Source organism: Mobula birostris, chromosome 2, assembly GCF_030028105.1.
Source record: "Mobula birostris isolate sMobBir1 chromosome 2, sMobBir1.hap1, whole genome shotgun sequence".
Taxonomy (NCBI): domain Eukaryota; kingdom Metazoa; phylum Chordata; class Chondrichthyes; order Myliobatiformes; family Myliobatidae; genus Mobula; species Mobula birostris.
The window spans coordinates 84,285,743-84,307,702 of NC_092371.1; the positions used below are offsets into that span (position 1 = coordinate 84,285,743).

Genomic DNA, 21,960 nt, shown 5'->3' on the forward strand with positions numbered 1-21,960 from the left:
CAACAAAAAGGAACCTCTAGCCACATTCAGTACATCGAAGCTGCAGTTTACAGCTATGCACAAAGGCCAAAAATGTAAATTTTTTTAAAAACAGATGTGTGATACATACCTGTCAAAATTACTGAACAGAAATTCAAGCTGTGTGTGAATGATTATTGAACATAATTATAAAGACTCTGGGTAGCAACAAGTACTTACACCATTATGACAGCCTCACATGCTGGTTGAGCATTAAAACAAACCGGCAACCTCTTTCACTGTACAACATGGCAACAAGTCTTTGTCATCATAAATCAAAGTTCAGCATTCCTACTCTGTTAAAATGAGTATTGTCTGTTAAAGCCCCAGAGGCTATCACTACACCAACAGAGAATTAGGCTCAAACAACGGGAATACTGAAGATGCTGGAAATTCAAGCAACACACATCAAAGTTGCTGGTGAACGCAGCAGGCCAGGCAGCATCTCTAGGAAGAGGTACAGTCGACGTTTCAGGCCGAGACCCTTCGTCAGGACTAACTGAAGGAAAAGTGAGTAAGGGATTTGAAAGTTGGAGGGGGAGGGGGAGATCCAAAATGATAGGAGAAGACAGGAGGGGGAGGGATGGAGCCAAGAGCTGGACAGGTGATAGGCAAAAGGGGATACGAGAGGATCATGGGACAGGAGGTCTGGGAAGAAAGACGGGGGGGGGGGGGGGACCCAGAGGATGGGCAAGAGGTATATTCAGAGGGACAGAGGGAGAAAAAGGAGAGTGAGAGAAAGAATGTGTGCATAAAAATAAGTAACAGATGGGGTACGTGGGGGAGGTGGGGTCTTAGCGGAAGTTAGAGAAGTCGATGTTCAGGCCATCAGGTTGGAGGCTACCCATTCCGTCTGGGTCGGACTTTGTTGACAGTGATTTTTCTTGGTTTATATTGTGTTTCTTAGTTTTGTGGCTTCAAGAAGATGAATCTCAAGGTTGTATAGAGTATATATACTTTCATAATAAACTTTGAAATACACGCAATACATACAAAATGCCGGAGGAACTTAGCAGGTCAGGCAGCATCCAAGGAAAAGAGTAAACAGTAAATGTTTCAGGCCGAGACCCTTCATCAGAACTGGAGAAAAAAAAGGTGAGAAGTCAGAGTAAGAAAGTGAGGGAGAGGAGAGCGAAATACAAGGTAGTAGGTGATAGATAAAACCAGGAGGTGGGGGTGGGGGAGGGGTGAAGTAAAGAGCTGGTAAATTGTTGGTGTAAGAGATAAAGGGATGGAGGAGGGGGAATCTGATAGGAAAGGACAGAAGACTATGGAAGGGAGGGAAGGGGAGGTGCACCAGAGATGATGGGCACTATAGGTTCTAAACAGGCATTATAGAAATATTGAATGAGATGGAGTGATATAGAGTTGATATATTCTAGATAGACAATAGGCTATTAATATTCCCTTCGAGCTAAATCAATCAGCCTTTTATTAACAAACACTTCGGATGTTTTGTGAGAAAGGCAGTACACAAGTGTATCAGTGATTTTCATTATAGTCGATACTTAATTTAGAAATATTGAACATACAAATTTTCACCATTGATAGAAGCACGAAGAAGGCACGCCAGAGACTTTACTTCAATAGGAGCTTGTGAAAACCCAGTGTGTCACCAAAGACTACAAGACCTTAAGAGATAGGAACAGATTAGGCCATTCAACCCATCGAGCCTGTTCCACCATTCCATCTTGATTGATCCCAGCTCCCGCTCAACCGCATACATACCCTGACCGATCAGGAAATGATCAACTTCCGTCTTAAATACATCCATGGACTTGGCCTCCACCACAGTCTGCAGCAGAGCATTCCATAAATTCACTACATTCTGTCAAAAAAATTCCTCTTTACCTCTGTTCTAAAAGGTCGCCCCTCAATTTTGAGGTTGTACCCTCTAGTGCTGGATACCTCCACCAGAGGAAACATCCTCTTCACATCAGCCTTATCTAGTCCTTTTAATGTTCGGTAGGTTTCAATGAGATCCCCACATTCTTCTAAATTCCAGCGAGTACAGGCCCAAAGCTGTCGAACGCTCCTCATATGTTAACCCCTTCATGCCTGAAATCACCATTGTGACCTTCTCTGGACTCTCTCCAATGACAACACATCATTTCTGAAATAAGGGGCCCCAAACTGTTGACAATACTCCAAGTACAGCCTGACTAGTGTCTTATAAAGGCTCAGCATTATCTCCTTGCTTTTATATTCTATTCCCCTTGAAATGAATGCCAACATTGCATTTCCCTTCTTTACCACAGTCTCAACCTACAAATCAACCTTCTGAGAGTCTTGTGACTTTTTTGCCCATTCTTCTTTTGTCTAAGACCTGCTGCAATCGCATTGCTTCCTCAGCATTACCTACCCCTTCACCTATCTTCATATTATCTGCAAACATTGCCACAAAGCCATCAACTCCATTATCTAAATCACTGACAAACAATGTGAAAAGTAATACTGAACCCTGAGGAACAGCACTAGTCAATGGCAGCCAACCAGAAAAAGCCCCGGTTATTCCTCTTGCTGCCTCCTGTCAGCCATTCCTCTATCCATGCCAGTATCTTTCTTCTAACGCCATAGGATTTTATCTTGTTGAACAGCCTCATGTGTAGCACCTTATCAAACGCCTTCTGAAAATACAGGTGCCTCTCCGAAGTCCACCCTGCTTGTTACTTCCTTGAAGAACTCGAACAGATTTGTCAGGCAAGATTTCCCTTCACAGAAACCATACTGACTTTGACTTATTTTATCATTAGTCTCCAAGTACCCCAAAACCTTGTCATAATAATGGACTTCAACACTTTCCCAAACACTGAGGTTACTCTAATTGGCCTATAGTTTCCCTTCTTTTGCCTTCCTCCCTTCTTAAAGAGTGGAGTGACATTTTCAATTTTCCAGTCCTCTGGGACCTTGCCAGAATAAAGTGATTCTTGAAAGATCATGACCAATGCATCTGCCATCTCTTCAGAAACCTCTTTCAAGACTCTGGGATGTAGTCTATCTGATCCACATAACTTATCCACCTCAAGACGTTTGAGTTTGCATCACATTTTTTTCTTTGTAATAACAATGGCACTCACTCCTGCTCCCTGACACTCATGGACCTCTGGCACACTGCTAGTGTCTTCCACAGTGAAGACTGATGCAAAGTACTTATTAAAAGTTCATCTGCCATTTCACTGTCCCCCATTACTACCTCACCAGCATCATTTTCCAGTGGTCCTATATCAACTATCACCTCTCTTTTATACTTTACCACTCTGGCTAAGAAAATTCCTCTTTACCTTTGTTCTAAAACGTTGTATCCATAGTCCACTGACTTGGCCGGAATGGTTATCAAATTGATTGTTCTTTTGTATCAGTGGCCTTATAACCTCTGACAATTCTGACATCGGGCGGTGAACTTGTAGAACCGTCGGGGAGATAAGAAAGGTTCTCTCCCTGATGTCAGGTCCAAGTTCACTCACCAGCTGAGCTCGAAGAAATAAACGGGTGAAAAGATAAGTAACGATCTTTTTGTGCTGTCATTATTTGATCCAGCAAAGTTACGTTTACAGCACCTTATCGAACACCTTCTGAAAATGTAAGGAAATGACATCCACTGCCTCTCCTATGTCCACTCTGCTTGTTACAGGCTAGATTTCCCTTCAAAGAAACCACACTGACTTTGACTTATCATTTGTTTCCAGTCACTCCGAAACCTCATCCTCCACAACCTCTGGCTTATAGGTGATTCCAACACTTCCTCAACTGCTGAGGTTAGGCTAACTGGCTTATAATTTCCTTTCTTTTGCCTTCCCCCCTTTTTAGAGTGGAGTGACATTTGCAACCTTCCAGTCCTCCAGGACCATGCCAGAATCAAGTGATTCTTGAAAGATCATGACCAACGCATGTTATCTCTTCAGTAACCTCTCTCAGGACTCTGGGATGTAGTTCATCTGATCCAGGTGACCTATCCACCTCAAGACCTTTGAGTTTGCCTAGCATGTTCCTTTGCAATGGCACTCACTCCTGCTCCCTCACACTCAGGGACCTCTGGCACACTGCTAGTGTCTTCCACAGTGAAGACTGATGCAAAATACCCATTAAGTTCATCTGCCATTTCTCCCCCACCCCCCCCCAACCAATTACCTCACCAGCATCATTTTCCGGTGGTCCAATATCAACTCTCACCTCCCTTTTACTCTTTATATAACTGATAAAATTGTTAGTATACTGCTCTATTGGCTAGTTTGCCTTCATATTTCATCGTTTCCCTTCTTATAGCTTTTTTAGTTGCCTTTCATTGGATTTTAAAATCATCCAACTTCCCACTCACATTTGCTATCTTTTACGCCCTTTCCTTGGCTCTTATTTCCTTTCTTGGCTCCTTAGTTTCCCTTGTCAGCCATGGTTGCCTACCCCTGCTATTTGAGAACTTCTATGGAACATATCTATCCTGCACCTTAAGAACTATTCCCAGAAACTTCTTCCATCTCTGCTCCGCCATCATCCACGTCAGTATCCTCCTCCAATCTACCTTTGAAAGCTCCTTTCTCGGGCCGCTGTAATTCCCTTAATTCCATTCTAATACTGATACATGTGACTTATGCTTCTCCCTCTCAACCTGCAGTACAAATTCAATTATATTATGATCACTGCCTCCTACATTAAGCTCCCTAGTAAGATTTGGGTTATTACACAACACCCAATCTAAGATGACTTTTCCCCAAGTAAGGTTAAGCAAAAGCTGCTCTAAAAAGCCATCTTGTAGGCATTCAACAAATTCCCTCTCTTGCAATCCAACACCAACCTGTTTTTCCCAATCCCCCTGCATATTGAAATTTCCCATTACAATTATATCATTACTCTTATTACATGCCTTTTCGAGCTCCCTTTGCAAACTCAACCCCACATCTTGGCTGCTATTTGGAGGCCTATGTATTTCCATTAATGGTTTTTTTTCTTTCAGTTTCTTCACTCCACCCACAAAGATTCAACATTCTCTGACCCTACATCACTCTTTCAAAACATGCAATCCCATCTCTTACCAACAGAGCCACACCACTGCCCATGCCTTCCTGCCTTTCTTTTCGATACAAAGTATAGCCTTTGATCTTAAGCTCCCAACTATGGCCTTCTTTCAGCCACAACTTAGAGATGCCAGTCATATCAACCAATCTCTAATTGCACGAGTTCATCTACCTTATTCCGAATGCTACACACATTTAAACACAGCACTTTCAGTGCTTTATTCTTTGCCCTTTTGAATTTTGCCTCTGTGGTACAATTTATCTCTTTACTCTGTCTGCATTTGTACCCAATCATTGGCTTGTGCTTTCTTAAATTCATGTTACATCCATCATCCACTTGTAAACCTGCTGGTTCATCCTCAGCTCTATCATCCTGGTTCCTCTCCCCCTGCCATATTAGATTAAACCACTCGCAACAGATTTAGTAAAATTGCCCGCAAGAATATTGCTTCCCCTTGGATTCAAGTACAACCTGTCGCTTATGTTCAAGTCCCACCTGCCCCAGAAGAGGCCCCAATTATCTACAAATCTGAATCCCTGACACCTGCTCCAATTCTTCAGCCACATCTGGTCTGATACCACATTTATCTGGTCTGCATAACAATCCTTGCAGCACTTCTGTCAGACAGAACTACTGAAAGCTCCATGTGCTTCCCTTCTTGGACTGGCAGGAAAAAAAATATCAGAAGGCAAGCTGCTCATCTGCAACACCAAACTTCCCGCACTCAGTCTTTTAAAGGGCTCCTACAATTCACCTACCAACACAACCATCAACAGATGATGCAACAGCCACAGCTCTACACACTGTTCTTACACATCTGGAGAAGGAGGATGATTATGTGAGAATGCTGTTCTTGGATTACACTTCAGCATTCAACACAATAATTCCCTCCAGGCTCAACAAGAAGCTCATAGATCTCGACCTTCTCCCCGCCTTGTGTGGCTGGATCCTGGACTTCTTGTCAGATCGCCAGTAGGTGGTAAAAGTAGTCTCCCTCACCTCTGCCCCTCAAGGCTGTCTACTAAGCCCCCTCCTTTACCCTCTGTATACCCATGATTGTGCCGCCACCCACAACTCCAATCTGCTAATTAAATTTGCTGATGACACTACACTGACTGGCCTAATCTCAAATAATAATGAGGCAGCCTACAGAGAAGAATTCATCACCATGACAGAGTTATGACAAGAAAACAACCTCTGCCTCAATGTTACAAAAACAAAGGAGCTGGTTGTGGATTTCAGGAGAAATGGAGACAGGCTAGCCCCTATTGACATCAATGATCTGTGGCTGAGAAGGTGAACAGCTTTAAGTTTCTTGACATAAACATCATCAAGGCTATCACATGGTCTGTACATACCAGCTGTGTGGTGAAAAAGGCACAAGTTTGGTATAAGCCCCCAAATCCTAAGAACTTTCTATAGGGGCACAATTGAGAGGATCCTGACTGGCTGCATCACTGCCTGGTATGGGAACTGTACTTCCCTCAATCGCAGGACTCAGCAGAGAGTGGTGTGGACGGCCCAGCACATCTGTAGATGTGAACTTCCCACTATTCAGGACATTTACAAAAACATGTGTGTAAAAAAGACCTGAATCACCCCAAGCACAAATTGTTCCAGCTGCTACCATCCGGGAAACGGTACCGCAGCATAGAAGCCAGGACCAACAGGCTCTGGGACAGCTTCTTCCACCAGGACATCAGACTGCTTAATACACACTGACGCAACTGTATTTCTATTTTAGACTGACTATCCGGTTGTACAATTATAAATCACTATATATTGCACATTAGTCAGAGACGCAACAAAGAATTGTACTCCTCATGTATATGAAGGATGTAAGTAATAGTCAATTCAAGTGGCTCTGTATGGAGTTTTAGGTAGCACAGTAATCAGCGCAATGCTTTACAGCGTCAGCGATCAGGCCACAATTCCCACTGTGAACTATAAGGAGCTTGTACATTCTCCTCGTCACTACGTGGGCTTCCTCCGGGTGCTCCTGTTTCCTCCCACATTCCAAAGACATACAGGTTAGGAATGGCAAGTTGTGGGCATACTACGCTGGTTCCAGGAACATATGAACACTTGTCGGCTGCCCCCACCACTGGATTTGGACTGTGTCAGTTGTTGACGAAAAGAACACATTTCATTTCGTTTTAACGTCTCAGTGTACATTTGAGAAATAAAGGTGATACTAAATGTTAACTGTTAATCTCTAGGACAGCAGGTTCTAACTGAAAAAAAAACACAACTGTTTTTCAAAACCAAGTCCCTGAACAAACCACACCAAGACGAACTCAGATTGGCATTGAATGATTTGATTGACTGACAGTTTATCCCACTGAGGGTGAAATATCAGCAGATGGAAGTCTTCAACTGCCAATACTTTCAGTATTTGTAAATAACCGGAGACACCAAATTTAAGGTTGTGGGCAAAAGTAATGGAGCGCTGGGGAGTTGCTGGAATTTGTCGAGAATTCAATGACAAAAAGAAGCAACAACCATTAGCACCTGATGTTAGTGAACTTAATTTTCCCATGGGCAAGAGCTGGTAAATTGGATTAACCACACATTTCATTTAAAGCAAAAACTGGCACTGAGAAGATAATGCTGCAGTGTAACTTCTATTTTGATATTTTATTTATTCTTTTTCTGGAATTTGGGCTTTGCAAGGCTGACACTTATTGTTGAGGGTAGGTGGTGAGTTCACCTTCTGGTGAAGGTACACCTACAATGCTAAGGGAGGATACTTGAGGACTTAAACCCAGTGACGATGAAAGGGCAGTGATGTGCTCCAAGGCCAAGATGGTGTGTGACATGGAGCAGTGGTCCCCAACCACTGGGCCGCGAGCATGTGCTACCAGGCCATGCGGAAGCGATATGATTTGGCGATATGAAATGACATGAGTCAGCTGCACCTTTCTTCATTCCCTGTCACGCATTGTTGAACTTGAATGCGCCCCCCTCCCCCCACCCCCACCATCGGCCAGTCCGCAAGAATATCATCAATATTAAACTGGTCGGCGGTGCAAAAAAAGGTTGGGGACCCCTTACATGGAGGGAATCTACAAGGGCCAGGATCCCAATGTACCTTCACAACATCTACCACAAAAGGTAGGATCTTGCCGTTGGCTACCCATTTCAATTCGACTTCCCATTATGACATGTCTGTCCATGGCCTTCTCTACAGCTCCAAAGAGGGCACACTCAGGATGGGTAGCCTGCAACCTGGTGGTATGAATCACGATTTCTCTAAGTTGCAGTAATTTCTTCCCCCCTCCATCTTCTCGCTTTTTCCATTTCCCATTCTGCCTCCCCTCCTACTGCTTCTCATCTCACCTGCCCATCACCTCCCTCTGGTTCTCCTCCTCCTTCCCTTTCTTCCATGCTCCACTCTCCTCTCGTATCAGATTCCTTCTTCTTCAGCCATTTACCTCTTCCACCTATCATTTCCCAGCTTTTTATTTCACAGCCCCTCCCTCACCTGGTCTCACTTATCATCTGCCAGCTTGTACTTCTCACCATCCACCCATCTTGTTATTCTAGAAAATTGGTTGGCAGACAGGAAACAAAGAGTAGGGATTAATGGGTCCTTTCAGAATGGCAGGCAGTGACTAGTGGGTAACCACAAGGCTCGGTGCTGGGACTGCAGCTATCTACAATATATATTAATGATTTAGATGAAGGGATTAAAAGAAACATTAGCAAATTTGCAGATGACACAGCTGGGTGGCAGTGTGAAATGTGAGGAGGATGTTTTGAGAATGCAGGGTGACTTGGACAGGTTGGGTGAGTAGGCAGATGCAGTTTAATGTGGATAAATGTGAGGTTATCCTCTTTGGTAGCAAGAACAGGAAGGCAGATTACTATTTGAATGGTGTCAAATTAGGAAAAGGGCAAGTACAACGAGATCTAGGTGTCCTTGTTCATCAGTCACTGAAAGTAAGCATGCAGGTACAGCAGGCAGTGAAGAAAGCTAATGGCATGTTGGCCTTCATAACAAGGGGAGTTGAGTATAAGAGCAAAGAGGTCCTTCTGCAGTTATACAGGGCCCTGGTGAGACCACACCTGGAGTATTGTGTACAGTTTTGGTCTCCAAATTTGAGGAAGGACATTCTAGCTATTGAGGGAGTGCAGCGTAGGTTCACATGGTTAATTCCCAGGATGGCGGGACTGTCATGTGTTGAAAGATTGGAGCGACTGTGCTTGTATACACTGGAATTTAGAAGGATGAGGGGGGATCTGATTGAAACATATAAGATTATTAAGGGATTGGACACACTCCAGGCAGGAAACATGTTCCCGATGTTGGGGGAGTCCAGAACCAGAGGCCACAGTTTAAGACTAAGGGGTAGACCATTTAGAACGGAGTTGAGGAAAAACTTTTTCACACAGAGGGTTGTGGTTCTGTGGAATGCTCTGCCTCAGAAGGCAGTGGAGGCCAATTCTCTGGATTCTTTCAAGAAAGACAGAGCTCTTAAAGATAGTGGAGTCAAGGGGTATAGGGAGAAGTCAGGAAAAGGGTACTGATTATGGATGATCAGCCATGATCACAGTGAATGGTGATGCTGGCTCGAAGGGCTGAATGGCCTACTCCTGAACCTATTGTCTATTCTAGCATCTTCCTCCTTCCTTTCCAGTCATTATGAAGGCTCTTGGCCCAAAACAACTATTTATTCCCCTCCCTAGATTAGCTCCCTGTTGACCACACAATAAACATGCAGTCCTCCTGAAAAAAGGTTTTTCAGTGCATTTTGCATATTCGCAGTGCAGCAGGAGGACTGCATGTTTATTGTGTGGTCAACAGGGAGCTAAATCCAGTGGGCTGCTTTGCCTAGATGGTGTTAGGATGGTGTACCACTTTACAAATTCCATTGCATCAAAAGTTATTGCACCCTTCAAAAGCCTCACATTCCCTTCAAGACTTTGCCAAAGCTTTATAATAGCTCCAGAGGTGTCATAAAGCAACATTAAAACCAAAATATATACCAAGTATTCAAAATAATATCCTGCACCAATAAACAATTAGTTGTTCAAATTTCCCAAATTAATTCCAATTTTTAAAAATAGGTTTGAATACTGAACCATTTCCTATTGATTATGAGAATATAGTAAGTGCGTATGTGGACGATTAATAATGTGGTGAATCGATTGGACCTCTACAGAAGGCTCTCTCTCTTTTTGAACGCAAGAAATAGGAGGAGTATGCCATCTAACCCGTCGAGCCTGCTCTGTCATTCAATAAGATCATGGCTGATTTGACCATGAATTCATCTCCACCTACCTGCCTTTTTTCCCCATAACCCTTATTTCCCTACCATGCAACCTTGCCTTAAATACACTTAGTCAAGTCAAGTCACTTTTTATTGTCACTTCGACCATAAGCTGCTGGTACAGTACACAGTAAAAACGAAACAACGTTCCTCCAGGACCATGGTGCTACATGAAACAACACAAAACTACACTAGACCAAGTGAGACAGCACAAGGCTGCACTAGACTACGTAAAACAACATAAAAACTGCACTAGACTACAGACCTACACAGGAATACGTGAAGTGCACAAACAGTGCAGGGCAGTACAATAATTAATAAACAAGACGATAGGCACAGTAGAGGACAAATTACAATATAATAAGAAACGATGTAAATGTCAGTCTAGACTCTGAGTATTGAGGAGTCTGATGGCTTGGGGGAAACTGTTGCATAGTCTGGTCGTGACAGCCCGAATGCTTCTGTACCTTTTGCCAGATGGCAGAAGGGAGAAGAGTTTGTGTGAGGGTGCGTGGGGTCCTTCACAATACCGTTAGCTTTGCGGGTGCAGCGTGTGGTGTAAATGTCTGTAATGGCGGGAAGAGAGGCCCCGATGATCTTCTCAACTGACCTCACTATCCGCTGTAGGGTCTTGCGATCCAAGACGGTGCAATTCCCAAACCAGGCAGTGATGCAGCTGCTCAGGATGCTCTCGATACAACCTCTGTAGAATGTGGTGAGGATGGGGGGTGGGAGATGGACTTTTCTCAGCCTTCACAGAAAGTAGAGATGCTGCTGGCCTTTCTTGGCTATGGAGCTGGTGTTGAGGGACCAGGTGAGATTCTCTGCCAGGTGAACACCAAGAAATTTGGTGCTGTTAACTATCTCAACAGAGAAGCCGTCAATGTTCAGCGGAGAGTGGTATCTCCGTGCTCTCCTGAAGTCAACAACCATCTCTTTTGTTTTGTTCATATTTAGAGACAGGTTGTTGGCTCTGCACCAGTCCGTTAGCCGCTGCACCTCCTCTTTGTATGTTGACTCATCGTTCTTGCTGATGAGACCCATCACGGTTGTGTCATCGGCAAACTTGATGATGTGATTCGAGCTGTGTATTGCTGCAGTCGTGGGTCAGCAGAGTGAACAGCAGTGGACTGAGCACACAGCCCTGGGGGGCCCCCCACCCCCGTGCTCAGTGTGATGGTGTTGGGAGTTGCTGCTTCCAATCCAGACTGACTGAGGTCTCCCAGTCAGGAAGTCTAGGATCCAGTTGCAGAGGGAGGTGTTCAAGCCCACCAGTTTCAGCTTTCCAATCAGGTGCTGAGGAATGATTGTGTTGAATGCTGAACTGAAGTCTATGAAAGTATGTGTCTTTTTTGTCCAGGTGGGTGAGGGGCCAGGTGGAGGGTGGTGGCGATGGCATCGTCTGTTGAGCGGTTGGGACGATACGCGAACTGCAGGGGGTCAAGTGAGGGAGGCAGCAGGGCCTTGATGTGCCTCATGACGAGCCTCTCAAAACATTTCAAGATGATGGATGTGAGACCAACGGGACAGTAGTCGTTGAGACAGGACACTGAAGACTTCTTCGGCACAGGGACGATGGTGGCGGCCTTGAAGCACGTTGATTTATTGTGGTAGCCTCCACTGCTTCATTGGGCAGAGAATTCCATGGATTCATCACTCTCTGGGAAAAGCAGTCCCTCATCTCCATTCTAAATCTACTCCCCTGAATCTTAAGGCCATGTCCCCTAGTTCTAATCTCACCTTCCACTGGAAACAACTTTCCTGCTTCTATATGTTTCTACAAGTCTCCTCTCATTCTTGTCAATTCCAGCAAGTACAATCCCAGACGACTCAATCTTTCGTCATTGTCTAAACCCCTCATCTCTGGAATCAACCTGGTGAACCTTCTCTGCACCGCCTCCAAATCCTGTATATCTTTCCTCAAGTAAGGAGACCAGAACTGCACACAGTGCTCCAGGTATGATCTTACCAAGTATCCTGTACAGTTGTAGCATAACCTCTTGCTCTTAAATTCAATCCCTCTAGCAATGAAGACCAACACTCCATTTCCCTTCTTGACAGCCTGCTGCACCTGCAAACCAACCTTTTGTGATTCATGCACAAGCACAACCAACTCCCTTGGCACAGCAGCATGCTGCAATTCACTACTTAAACAATAATCTGCTCTTCCAGTTTCCTTCCAAATTGGATGACGTTGCAATTACAGGTTTCCCCTGCTATCCGAATGTAGAGCATTCCTATGAAACGGTTCGTAAGCGGAAATGGAGTAAAGCGAAGAAGTAATTACCATTAATTTATATGGGAAATTTTTTTTGAGTGTTCCCAGGCCCAAAAAAAACCTACTAAATCATACCAAATAGCACATAAAACCTAAAATAACACTAACATATAGTAAAAGCAGGAATGATATGATAAATACACAGCCTATGTAAACGTAACTTTGCTGGATCAAGTAACAACAGCACAAAAAGATCGTTACTTATCTTTTCACCCGTTTATTTCTTCGAGCTCAGCTGGCAAGTGAACTTGGACCCGACATCAGGGAGAGACCCTTTCTCATCTCCCCGGCGGTTCTACAAGTTCACTGCCCGATGTCAGAATTGTCAGAAGTTATAAGGCCAATGATAGAAAAGAACAATCAATTTGATAACCATTCCGGCCAAGTCAGTGGACTATGGATACAAAGAACAATCAGTTTGATAACTATTCCGGTCAAGTCAATGGACTATTGATACAAAAGTACAATCAATTTGTGAGACACTCCAGCCACCTTAATTAAAGAAAAGAACGTCCCACCTGGTTTGCTGGAGCCACAACTTAATTACAAAGATAAGAACATCCGTCTAATTTATGCTTTAAATAAAAAGGAATGTTCTGTCTAATTTCCATCAGGTACGGCTTTTTGTCAAAATCAAAAGGTGTGAAAAGCCCAGAGAGATCTTATGTGGATCTGGGCGAACTTAAGCCCTTACCTTGCTCCAAAGAAAGCAGCTGTGAGACATTATTCAAACACACTGCAGTCACAGACGTAGCCAGTACTTAATTCATTGTTTACAGGGATCTGAGAATCCCCCATTCCCTTAAACTTTATCACCTATATAAAGTAGAAATAATGTATGTACAGTGTGGTTTCACTTAACAGAATCGGTAAGTTTGAGCCAAAATCGATTTGTCGAAAAAAAATCGGCATGTACATGCATGGGCACACACCTGCCCGTGCAAGGCTTCATGGTCATGGTAGTCTTTCTCGAGGTAAACACAAGTTTAAAGTGAGCGCCCTTTTTCGTAAAAGTGAAAATCTTCTTTCAGTTAACGAAAACAGGTACTAATGTAGGTCTTTCGTAAAAGCGAAATGTCGTAAAGAGAACATTCAGAAAGCGGGGGACACGTGTACCAACATTGTATTCCATCTGCCAGACTTTTTGTACACCTTTAAGTGCATGTTTTTTATCTCAGCAGGCCCAGCTCATCACTACTGCTCTGTCAGTTGCTCAGCATGTACCATGGCCAACTTGGCTCACTAAAAGCATTTAATCCTACTACCCCACTGTCATTCTGCTCCACACATATGCAACAGATACCAAGTTAAAGATATTGAACTACCTTTCTTCTTACTGTCCTCATCATCTGCCTCTGGAACTTTCTCCTCCAAGTTCTCAGATATCATGGACTCCCTGGATTCCGTTGCCGGCGCCTCCTCCGTTTGCTGTTCCATGCCATCTTCTTCCAACATGAAAGGCTTCTTCTTTTTCTTCTTCTTCTTGGTCATAGTGGGATCGAAAATCATCTGTACAAGACAGCAGATCAAACAAAGCTTCAGAACAAACGTTAGCATGTTTAAAAATATTTCCTCTATTATTCACTCAAGAAATAATTAAGCGTGCTACAAATTGAGATTAACGACGTTTGAACTAAAGCTTAGTACCTTTCCTCAAGTATTATTTAAAACTTGGGAGAAAGGAAACTGTAACAAATCAATCAAAAGTGATTGGTGATACTTGTCATTAATTCCGCATATTTTGCAACCATCAAATTAAAGACTTTTATAAATATACGATTTAATTCCACTTTTAATCTGTCTAAAATCAAGAATGATATTAGACAGATCATTTAACGATGGGATGGGATGGTAGCATAGTGTTTAGCCCGACGCTTTATAGCATAGGCAACCTGGGTTCAATTCCTGCTGCCGTCTGTAAGGAATTTGTAAGTTCTCCCTGTGACTACATTGGCTTCCTCTGGGTGTTCAGGTTTCCTTTCACAGTCCAAAGATGTACTGGTTGATGGGCTAATTGGCCCCATGATTAGTCCAGGATTAAATAGGAGGTTGCTGGACAGTGCAGCTTGAAGGACCAGAAGAGCCTGTTCCGCACTGTATCTCAATTAAAAAAAATTTTAAAAATCAACATCATTTCTGAACCACAAAGGATCTCCAGTAAGGAACAGTGCTTGACACCATTCAAACTTTATTAAGGGAAACAATGGTGTGATAAAAGTAGGGAACATTGTTCAGAGATTGAGACTGACAGAAAATGCACGACAAATGGATTTTGCAGTCACTGTTCATGTTTGATACAGTACATGATCATCACGAGGTGTACTCCAGGAAACAAGAAAAGGATGCAGAAAAGGTCTGTATTTCCATAAGACCATAAGACAAAGGAGCAGAAGTCAGCTATTCAGCCCATCGAGTCTGCTCCACCATTTTATCATGAGTTGATCCATTCTCCCATTTAATCCCACTCCCCCGCCTTCTCACCATAACCTTTGATGCCCTTTGATTTCACCTCTTTAGGAGAAAATAAGTGCAGCAATTGATTTGTTAAAGGGATCATTTAAATGGCAGTTGATATGTTGTTCTTGGAGCCAATATCCTGAGGGATCTTGGTTAGTTAAGAGCAAATATTTTCATATTTGGGTATTAATTGAAATGTCATAAACTACCCATCGTGCATCTTAGTTACAACAGAAAACAGACATGCAGGCAGGAGAAACAGGCCTAGGACATGATCTCCAGATCCTGAAAAGTTATAGAATTGAAACTACTCAACCTTGCTCTCACCAATCTACCCTTTGGTGATGGATGTCTCTCCATCACAGCACAGCAAAAGTTCAAGTTCTGTGGCACCAACGTTGTGCTAAATGGGACAAACATCGATCAGAACAAAGTATCCACAAGGTACTGTAGACATTCATCAGCACAAGGTGAAGCAACACCATTTGAGCTACAATTAAACTGGGGCCAGTCCTAGCTCAGTAAGGTTGAAGTCCAGAGGTAGAAGCCTGAAGGCCGAAGACCAAAATGGAGACCTGAAGGAATCACAGCCCAGGTGACTAGGGTCAGAGCTCTGTGCAACTCCAGAAGTCGAGGCTCAAAGGTCAGACCCACGACCACAGACTCCTGAGGCAAAGTCCTAAGTGAGAGGCCTGATGCCTGAGCGTCCAGGCCTGGTGGGTGGCCTTAAAAATGAGGTCTGATCTGAGCAAAACTTGAGATGCTGCAAAATATTTAGTGTCTCTATTATGAAGCTCAATCTGCCTTATGTCAAGGCAACATTTGACCAAGCGTAACATCAAGCAGCCTAACTAAGTGGACCAGCAAGAATATAAAAAAGGGTCGAGTCAGGAATGTTCATATCGTGACCCGGTTAATCCGAAAGGAGACCAATTCTGACACCGCGCGCCAGACAAGAATGGCTGACTGTCTGGAGCCACACACTAAAAAAATTCTTAGTTGCTTCATCAGTGACCTTAATACCATTGGAAAAGGAGCAAGCCATTCAGCTGCTCAAGCCTGCTCCATCAATGAGTTCATCCTCACACCATCTTATGAAGTCACTCAGCAGATCGAGCTGAGCAACAGAGGAGCTGAAGGCAGTGTGGACAGGGCCAACGAACCTAACCTGTTCTTTAACAGATCTGACATTGTGGCTCCTGCCCATCCCCCACGAGCCATCTGTTGTTGGCCCCCAACCAATACATATTCCACTCTCCCCTACCCCTCCTCACAGTCCCCCACCCTGCTCTCATGACTATACCCCTTCCCCACATGAAACCACCACGGTGGGCTTCACAGCTGAACAGGTGAGAAGACAGCTGAAACATCTCAACCCAAGCAAGGCTGCAGGACCGGATGGTGTCAGTACCAGGGTGCTCAAAGCCTGTGCCCCTCAGCTATGTGGAATACTTCGCCATGTCTTCAACCTGAGCCTGAGGCTCCAGAGGGTTCCTGTACTGTGGAAGACGTCCTGCTTCGTCCCTGTGCCAAGGACACCACGCCCCAGCGGCCTCAATGACTACAGACCGGTGGCATTGACCTCCCACATCATGAAGACCCTGGAGAGACATGTTCTGGAGTTGCTCCGGCCTATGGTCAGGCCACACTTAGATCCCCTCCAGTTCGCCTACCAGCCCCGACTAGGAGTTGAGGATGCCATCGTCTACCTGCTGAACCGTGTCTACGCCCATCTGGACAAGCCAGCGAGCACTGTGAGGGTCATGTTTTTTGACTTCTCCAGTGCGTTCAACACCATCCGCCCTGCTGTGCTGGGGGAGAAGCTGACAGCGATGCAGATGGATGCTTCCCTGGTGTCATGGATTCTTGATTACCTGACTGGCAGACCACAGTATGTGTGCTTGCAACACTGTGTGTCCGACAGAGTGATCAGCAGCACTGGGGCTCCACAGAGGACTGTCTTGTCTCCCTTTCTCTTCACCATTTACACCTCGGACTTCAACTACTGCACATAGTCTTGTCATCTTCAGAAGTTTTCGGATGACTCTGCCATAGTTGGATGCATCAGCAAGGGAGATGAGGCTGAGTACAGGGCTACGGTAGGAAACTTTGTCACATGGTGTGAGCAGAATTATCTGCAGCTTAATGTGAAAAAGACTAAGGAGCTGGTGGTAGACCTGAGGAGAGCTAAAGTACCAGTGAACCCTGTTTCCATCCAGGGGGTCAGTGTGGACATGGTGGAGGATTACAAATACCTGGGGATACGAATTGACAATAAACTGGACTGGTCAAAGAACACTAAGGTTGTCAACAAGGGTCAGAGCCGTCTCTACTTTCTGAGGAGACTGAGGTCCTTTAACATCTGCTGGACGATGCTGAGGATGTTCTACGAGCCTGTGGTGGCCAGTGCTATCATGTTTGCTGTTGTGTGCTGGGGCAGCAGACACCAACAGAATCAACAAACTCATCGTAAGGCCAGTGATGTTGTGGGGATGGAACTGGACTCTCTGACGGTGGTGTGTGAAAAGAGGATGCTGTCCAAGTTGCATGCCATCTTGGACAATGTCTCCCATTCACTACATAATGTACTGGTTGGGCACAGGAGTACATTCAGCCAGAGACTCAGTCCACCGAGATGCAACACAGAGGAAGTCTGTGGCCATCAAACTTTACAACTCCTCCCTTGGAGGGTCAGACACCCTGAGCCGATAGGCTGGTCCTGGACTTATTTCATAATTTACTGGCATAATTTACATATTACTATTTATGGTTATATTACTATTTATCATTTACAGTGCAACTGTAATGAAAACCAATTTCCCCAGGGATCAATAAAGTATGACTATGACTATGAGCAGCATATGTGCACTTTACACATCCTTTTGTACAGAAGTTGCTCCTTCCCTCCACTAGCCTTCAGCTCAACCCTGGACAACCTGTAGTGCCTGCTTAGCCCTCCTGATCAGGGTCACTTGAAACCACCGGAGCAGGTGGTGAATGGTCATACAAACAGCTGGTGCATATCACAAATCCTTGTTTATGTGACCACTGGCGCCAGGTAGACAATCTCTGAAGAGTACTGATAAAGGTTGGGGTCACCCATCTTGTAAAGACACCGCTCAGAAGATGACAATGGGAAACAACTTCTGCAGAAAAATTTGCCAAGAACAATCATGGTGGTGGATAGAGAAAATAAGCAGATCAAGGATAAACAGAAGACCATGATCACCCACATGATACCACACAGCAGAAGCTGATGGAATCAATGACGTTTTAGATCGAAAACCTGTATCAAGCCCTGACGTAGGCCTTGACCTGAAAGAGTGATAACGCTACTGGGTAAGCTGAGTTCCTCCAGCAGATTCCAGTATCTGCAGTCTCGTGTCCCTCTGCTGATTCTTCATTTCCTCAAAAGCCAGTCTATTCTTCATTAGGAAAGGAAGACAAAGGTGTATACCGAATGCAGTAAATAAAATTGAGGGGGACAGATAGAAAGTGGGAACTTTTCCCCAAATCAGACGTGTCTAAAACCAGAGGACATAAGGTGAGGGCAAAGAGGAAGAAACTCAGGAAGAATGAATGGAGACCCAGAGGCAGCTGGCCCTGGGGTAGGAGGCCGGTGCAGGCACCTGCATGGGAAATGGCTTCTTTTACTGTTACTATCTTGTTTTGTTATGTTGGTCCTGCTGCTGGCATTGTTCCATGGAATATGGTGGACATGCTAAGCTGGCACCAGAGTGTGTGGCGCCACTCACGTCTCACTGTATGTTTTGATGTACATGTGAAAAATAAATCTGAATCAATGTGTTTGTTTTCTATCCAGGTTGTAAACTGGAATGCACTGCCTGAGGCAATGCAGAAGACAGATTCTCTCACCAAAAAATATCACTAAGTCATAGACCAAACATGAGTAAATAAGATTGCTATAAATGAGTTATTGAGAGTTGGCTTAGGCATAGTGAAATGAAAGAATCTGTTTCTGCAAGACTATGATGCAAAGCCAAGTAGGAATGTGTGTATGATAAAGAATCAAAAAGATTTCAGGAGAATAGACATGCTACAGCAGGGGTTCTTAACTTGGGATCTCAGGGGTCCATGAACTTGGATGGGAAAAAAATTTACACCTTTATTTTCACTAACTTCCAACTGAAATTTAGCATTTTCTTCAATTATGAATGTAGGCAACAAACCACAGTAGTATTAGCAGTAACTGTGACTTTGTCACTAATTTAAATCACAGATATTTTCACATCACATTACAGTTGTTACAGGTATCTCAAAAGGTGAATTTGAGATGTGTATGATCCCTATTTCGAAATTATGCAATTAGGCCTGCTACTAGATCAAATGTGATTGCACTCTTCCTGGATGCAGACACTTGTGTGACGAGCTGGCCAACTATCGGGCAGCCCTGCGATTGGACATCCAACATGACATGCATGTTGCTTTGCCAAAGACCAGCCTACAATTTAATGTTCCAATTCAAGCTAAACAACAGCAGTCTTCACACCAAGACTCTTAAAAATTAAATTTTAACTTGCCTACATTTTAAATGTATAGTCTTGTGATTTGTGTTAATAAAGCACATATGTTACTGTATCAGAAATTTGTTTTCTTTATATTTTGATAACTGTATTTCAATATAACTGGTTTCTTTTGTAATTTTATGTATTTTATTTGATAATACTTAAATACATGTTCTGAGAAGGGGTCTGTAGACTTCACCAGACTGCCAAAGGGGTCCACAACGATTAAAAGATTGACAACTCCAGTGCTAAATGAAGCAATATTGTTTGCCAAAAGGCCTGTGCTGTGCTGTCAGTTCGGAAATTTTTGATCCATTTTGATTGAAAAATCAGTTTTCAGGTTCATTACTTCATTGTAGTTTTATTTTTAGTATTTATTTGCATGTATCTTGTAGCTTGTATCTTCTATGAATTCAAAGTATTTGTCTCTGATGGCACTTCCTTCCCTGATGTAAATCCTCTCATTTGTGTTGGTAATGTCAATTTCACTAGTCTTTTCCCCATTTACATCGCCAGGGAAGCTTGGTGCTAGTAAGGACACTGTGTGCCAACTCCAACTCCAAGGACTGAAGGTGATAGTTAACTAGCTGAAGGTCAATTGAAAATGGCAACACACACTGGAATTTGCCAACAAAACCCACACCGCCCAAAACGAATAATGGGGAAAAAAATCTCCAGAACCCAAGTCAAATAGCTGAAGTAACAAGGGTCCAGAACAGAGAGGTATGAGAACAACCAGAATGAAAGATTCGGTTGGCAGTGTGGGAAGGGTTTTGGGGAACCAAGACTGGAGAGTAGAAAGGAGATGGCAAGCAGAGGCAGGAATCAGAATCAAGATTTACTATTACTGGCACGTGCCATGAAATTTGGTGTTTTGCAGTAGCATAACATAACAATACATAATAAAACAATAAATTACAATTAGTATATACATAAAAATAAAATAGTGCAAGGAGAGCAAAACAAAAGTGAGTTAGTATTCATGGGTTCACACTGAGAAAAATGGCAGGCGGTAGGCAGGCAGAAGGAAAGGTAGTGAGGGAGAAGTTGCAAGAGGTGATAGTGGAGGAGAGGGAACAGAGTGAAGTGATCTGAAATCCAAACCTGGCATTGAGACACACTACCCAAAGGACCACCCCTCCAACTTGATGCTCCTCCCCCAGATCATCCCTCTAAAGCCACACTAGTAGCAGCTCCATGTTGGGTCCCCCACTACCCAGGAGCACCTCCCCCTCTCACTCCCAACAGGGTTTCTCACTACCCAGGGCAGCTCCCTGAGGCTCCTCCCCCAGATCTTACCCCCCACAACAAGCTCACCAGACCCCCCCCCTTATCATGGGGGCACTTCCTGGCGGGGCTCCCTACCACCCAAAGCCCTCTCTCACCGCGGGAGCACCTCCCCACAAAGATCCCCCACTTCCAGGGGCATCTCCCCGTAGGGTTCTCCCTCTCCCCCAACATCCTCACCAGGGGCACCTACCCACAGAATGCTCCTACTACCCAGGGGCACCTCCCACTCTCCGCAGATAAACCCCAACGTCCTCAAAGGGGCCCTCCCTCACCACGGAGGCACCTCCCCGCAGGATTCTCCCGCTACATAGAGGCACCTCCAAATCCCAGTCCACGAGGAAAGCTCTCCATTGGGCTAACCACTTTCCTGGGCCTCTGTCACGGTACCATCACCCATCGTCCGGGCCACACACACCGGGCGTGGTGTCGGGCGGCACGCGGCCCGGGTAGGCCTCAGGCCCGCCTCACACACCCGCTCAGCGCAAGGAGCTAGTAGCCCTCTCCCTATCCATCCATACCTCCCGGCAGCGCCGCCACATCAGACCCTACCTCATCTCCAGACATGACGGCGCCTCTGGTTTAAAAAGCCTCCCGTTCGCTGCCCGAGTCCTGTCACCACTAGAGAAGGAGTGCAACACCCGCAGCCCAACAGCCAACCTCTTCGCCCCACCCTCTTGCCCCGTCATGCTCCACCATTGGCCAGTTTTACCGACTCTTCCGTTTCTATTGGTTAACTGCTTTGCCAGCCAAATTACGTCATGTAGGCGACAGCCATCATGCGGGATCCACTACCATTGCATCATCTTTCCTCGGCAGTTCAGACTACTGCTGCGCATGTGCCAAACCTAAATGTTATAACGCATGCGGGGATGTAATAGTGTAGTTGCTCTTCTATATTTCAGGAGTGAATAAACGCTAAATCTGAATATCACTGGCAAACGTCGTACAATGTGTTGTTTTGCGAGAGCAGCACATTGCAATAAACTATATATTACAATAAGAGTATATTAAAAATAAATCGTACAAAAAGAGAGAAAAAAACAATAGTGAGGATTATGGGTTCATTGTCCATTCGAAATCTGATGGCAGAGAGGAAAACACTGCTCCT

The 21,960-nt window shown here is 44.4% G+C and overlaps 1 protein-coding gene across 1 annotated transcript in view; it reads right to left on the reverse strand.

Moving 5' to 3' along the window:
• Positions 1 to 21,517, reverse strand: part of eif2s2 (eukaryotic translation initiation factor 2, subunit 2 beta) — a 71,762-nt gene extending 50,245 nt beyond the window's left edge. Inside the window, exons 1-2 of the mRNA XM_072244188.1 lie at positions 21,402 to 21,517; positions 13,905 to 14,088 (exon numbers count right to left, since the gene is read on the reverse strand). Coding sequence (XP_072100289.1) covers positions 13,905 to 14,088; positions 21,402 to 21,416 — 199 coding nt within the window. The 5' untranslated portion in view covers positions 21,417 to 21,517. The remainder of the gene's footprint in view (positions 1 to 13,904; positions 14,089 to 21,401) is intronic.
• Positions 21,518 to 21,960: the final 443 nt, after the last annotated feature.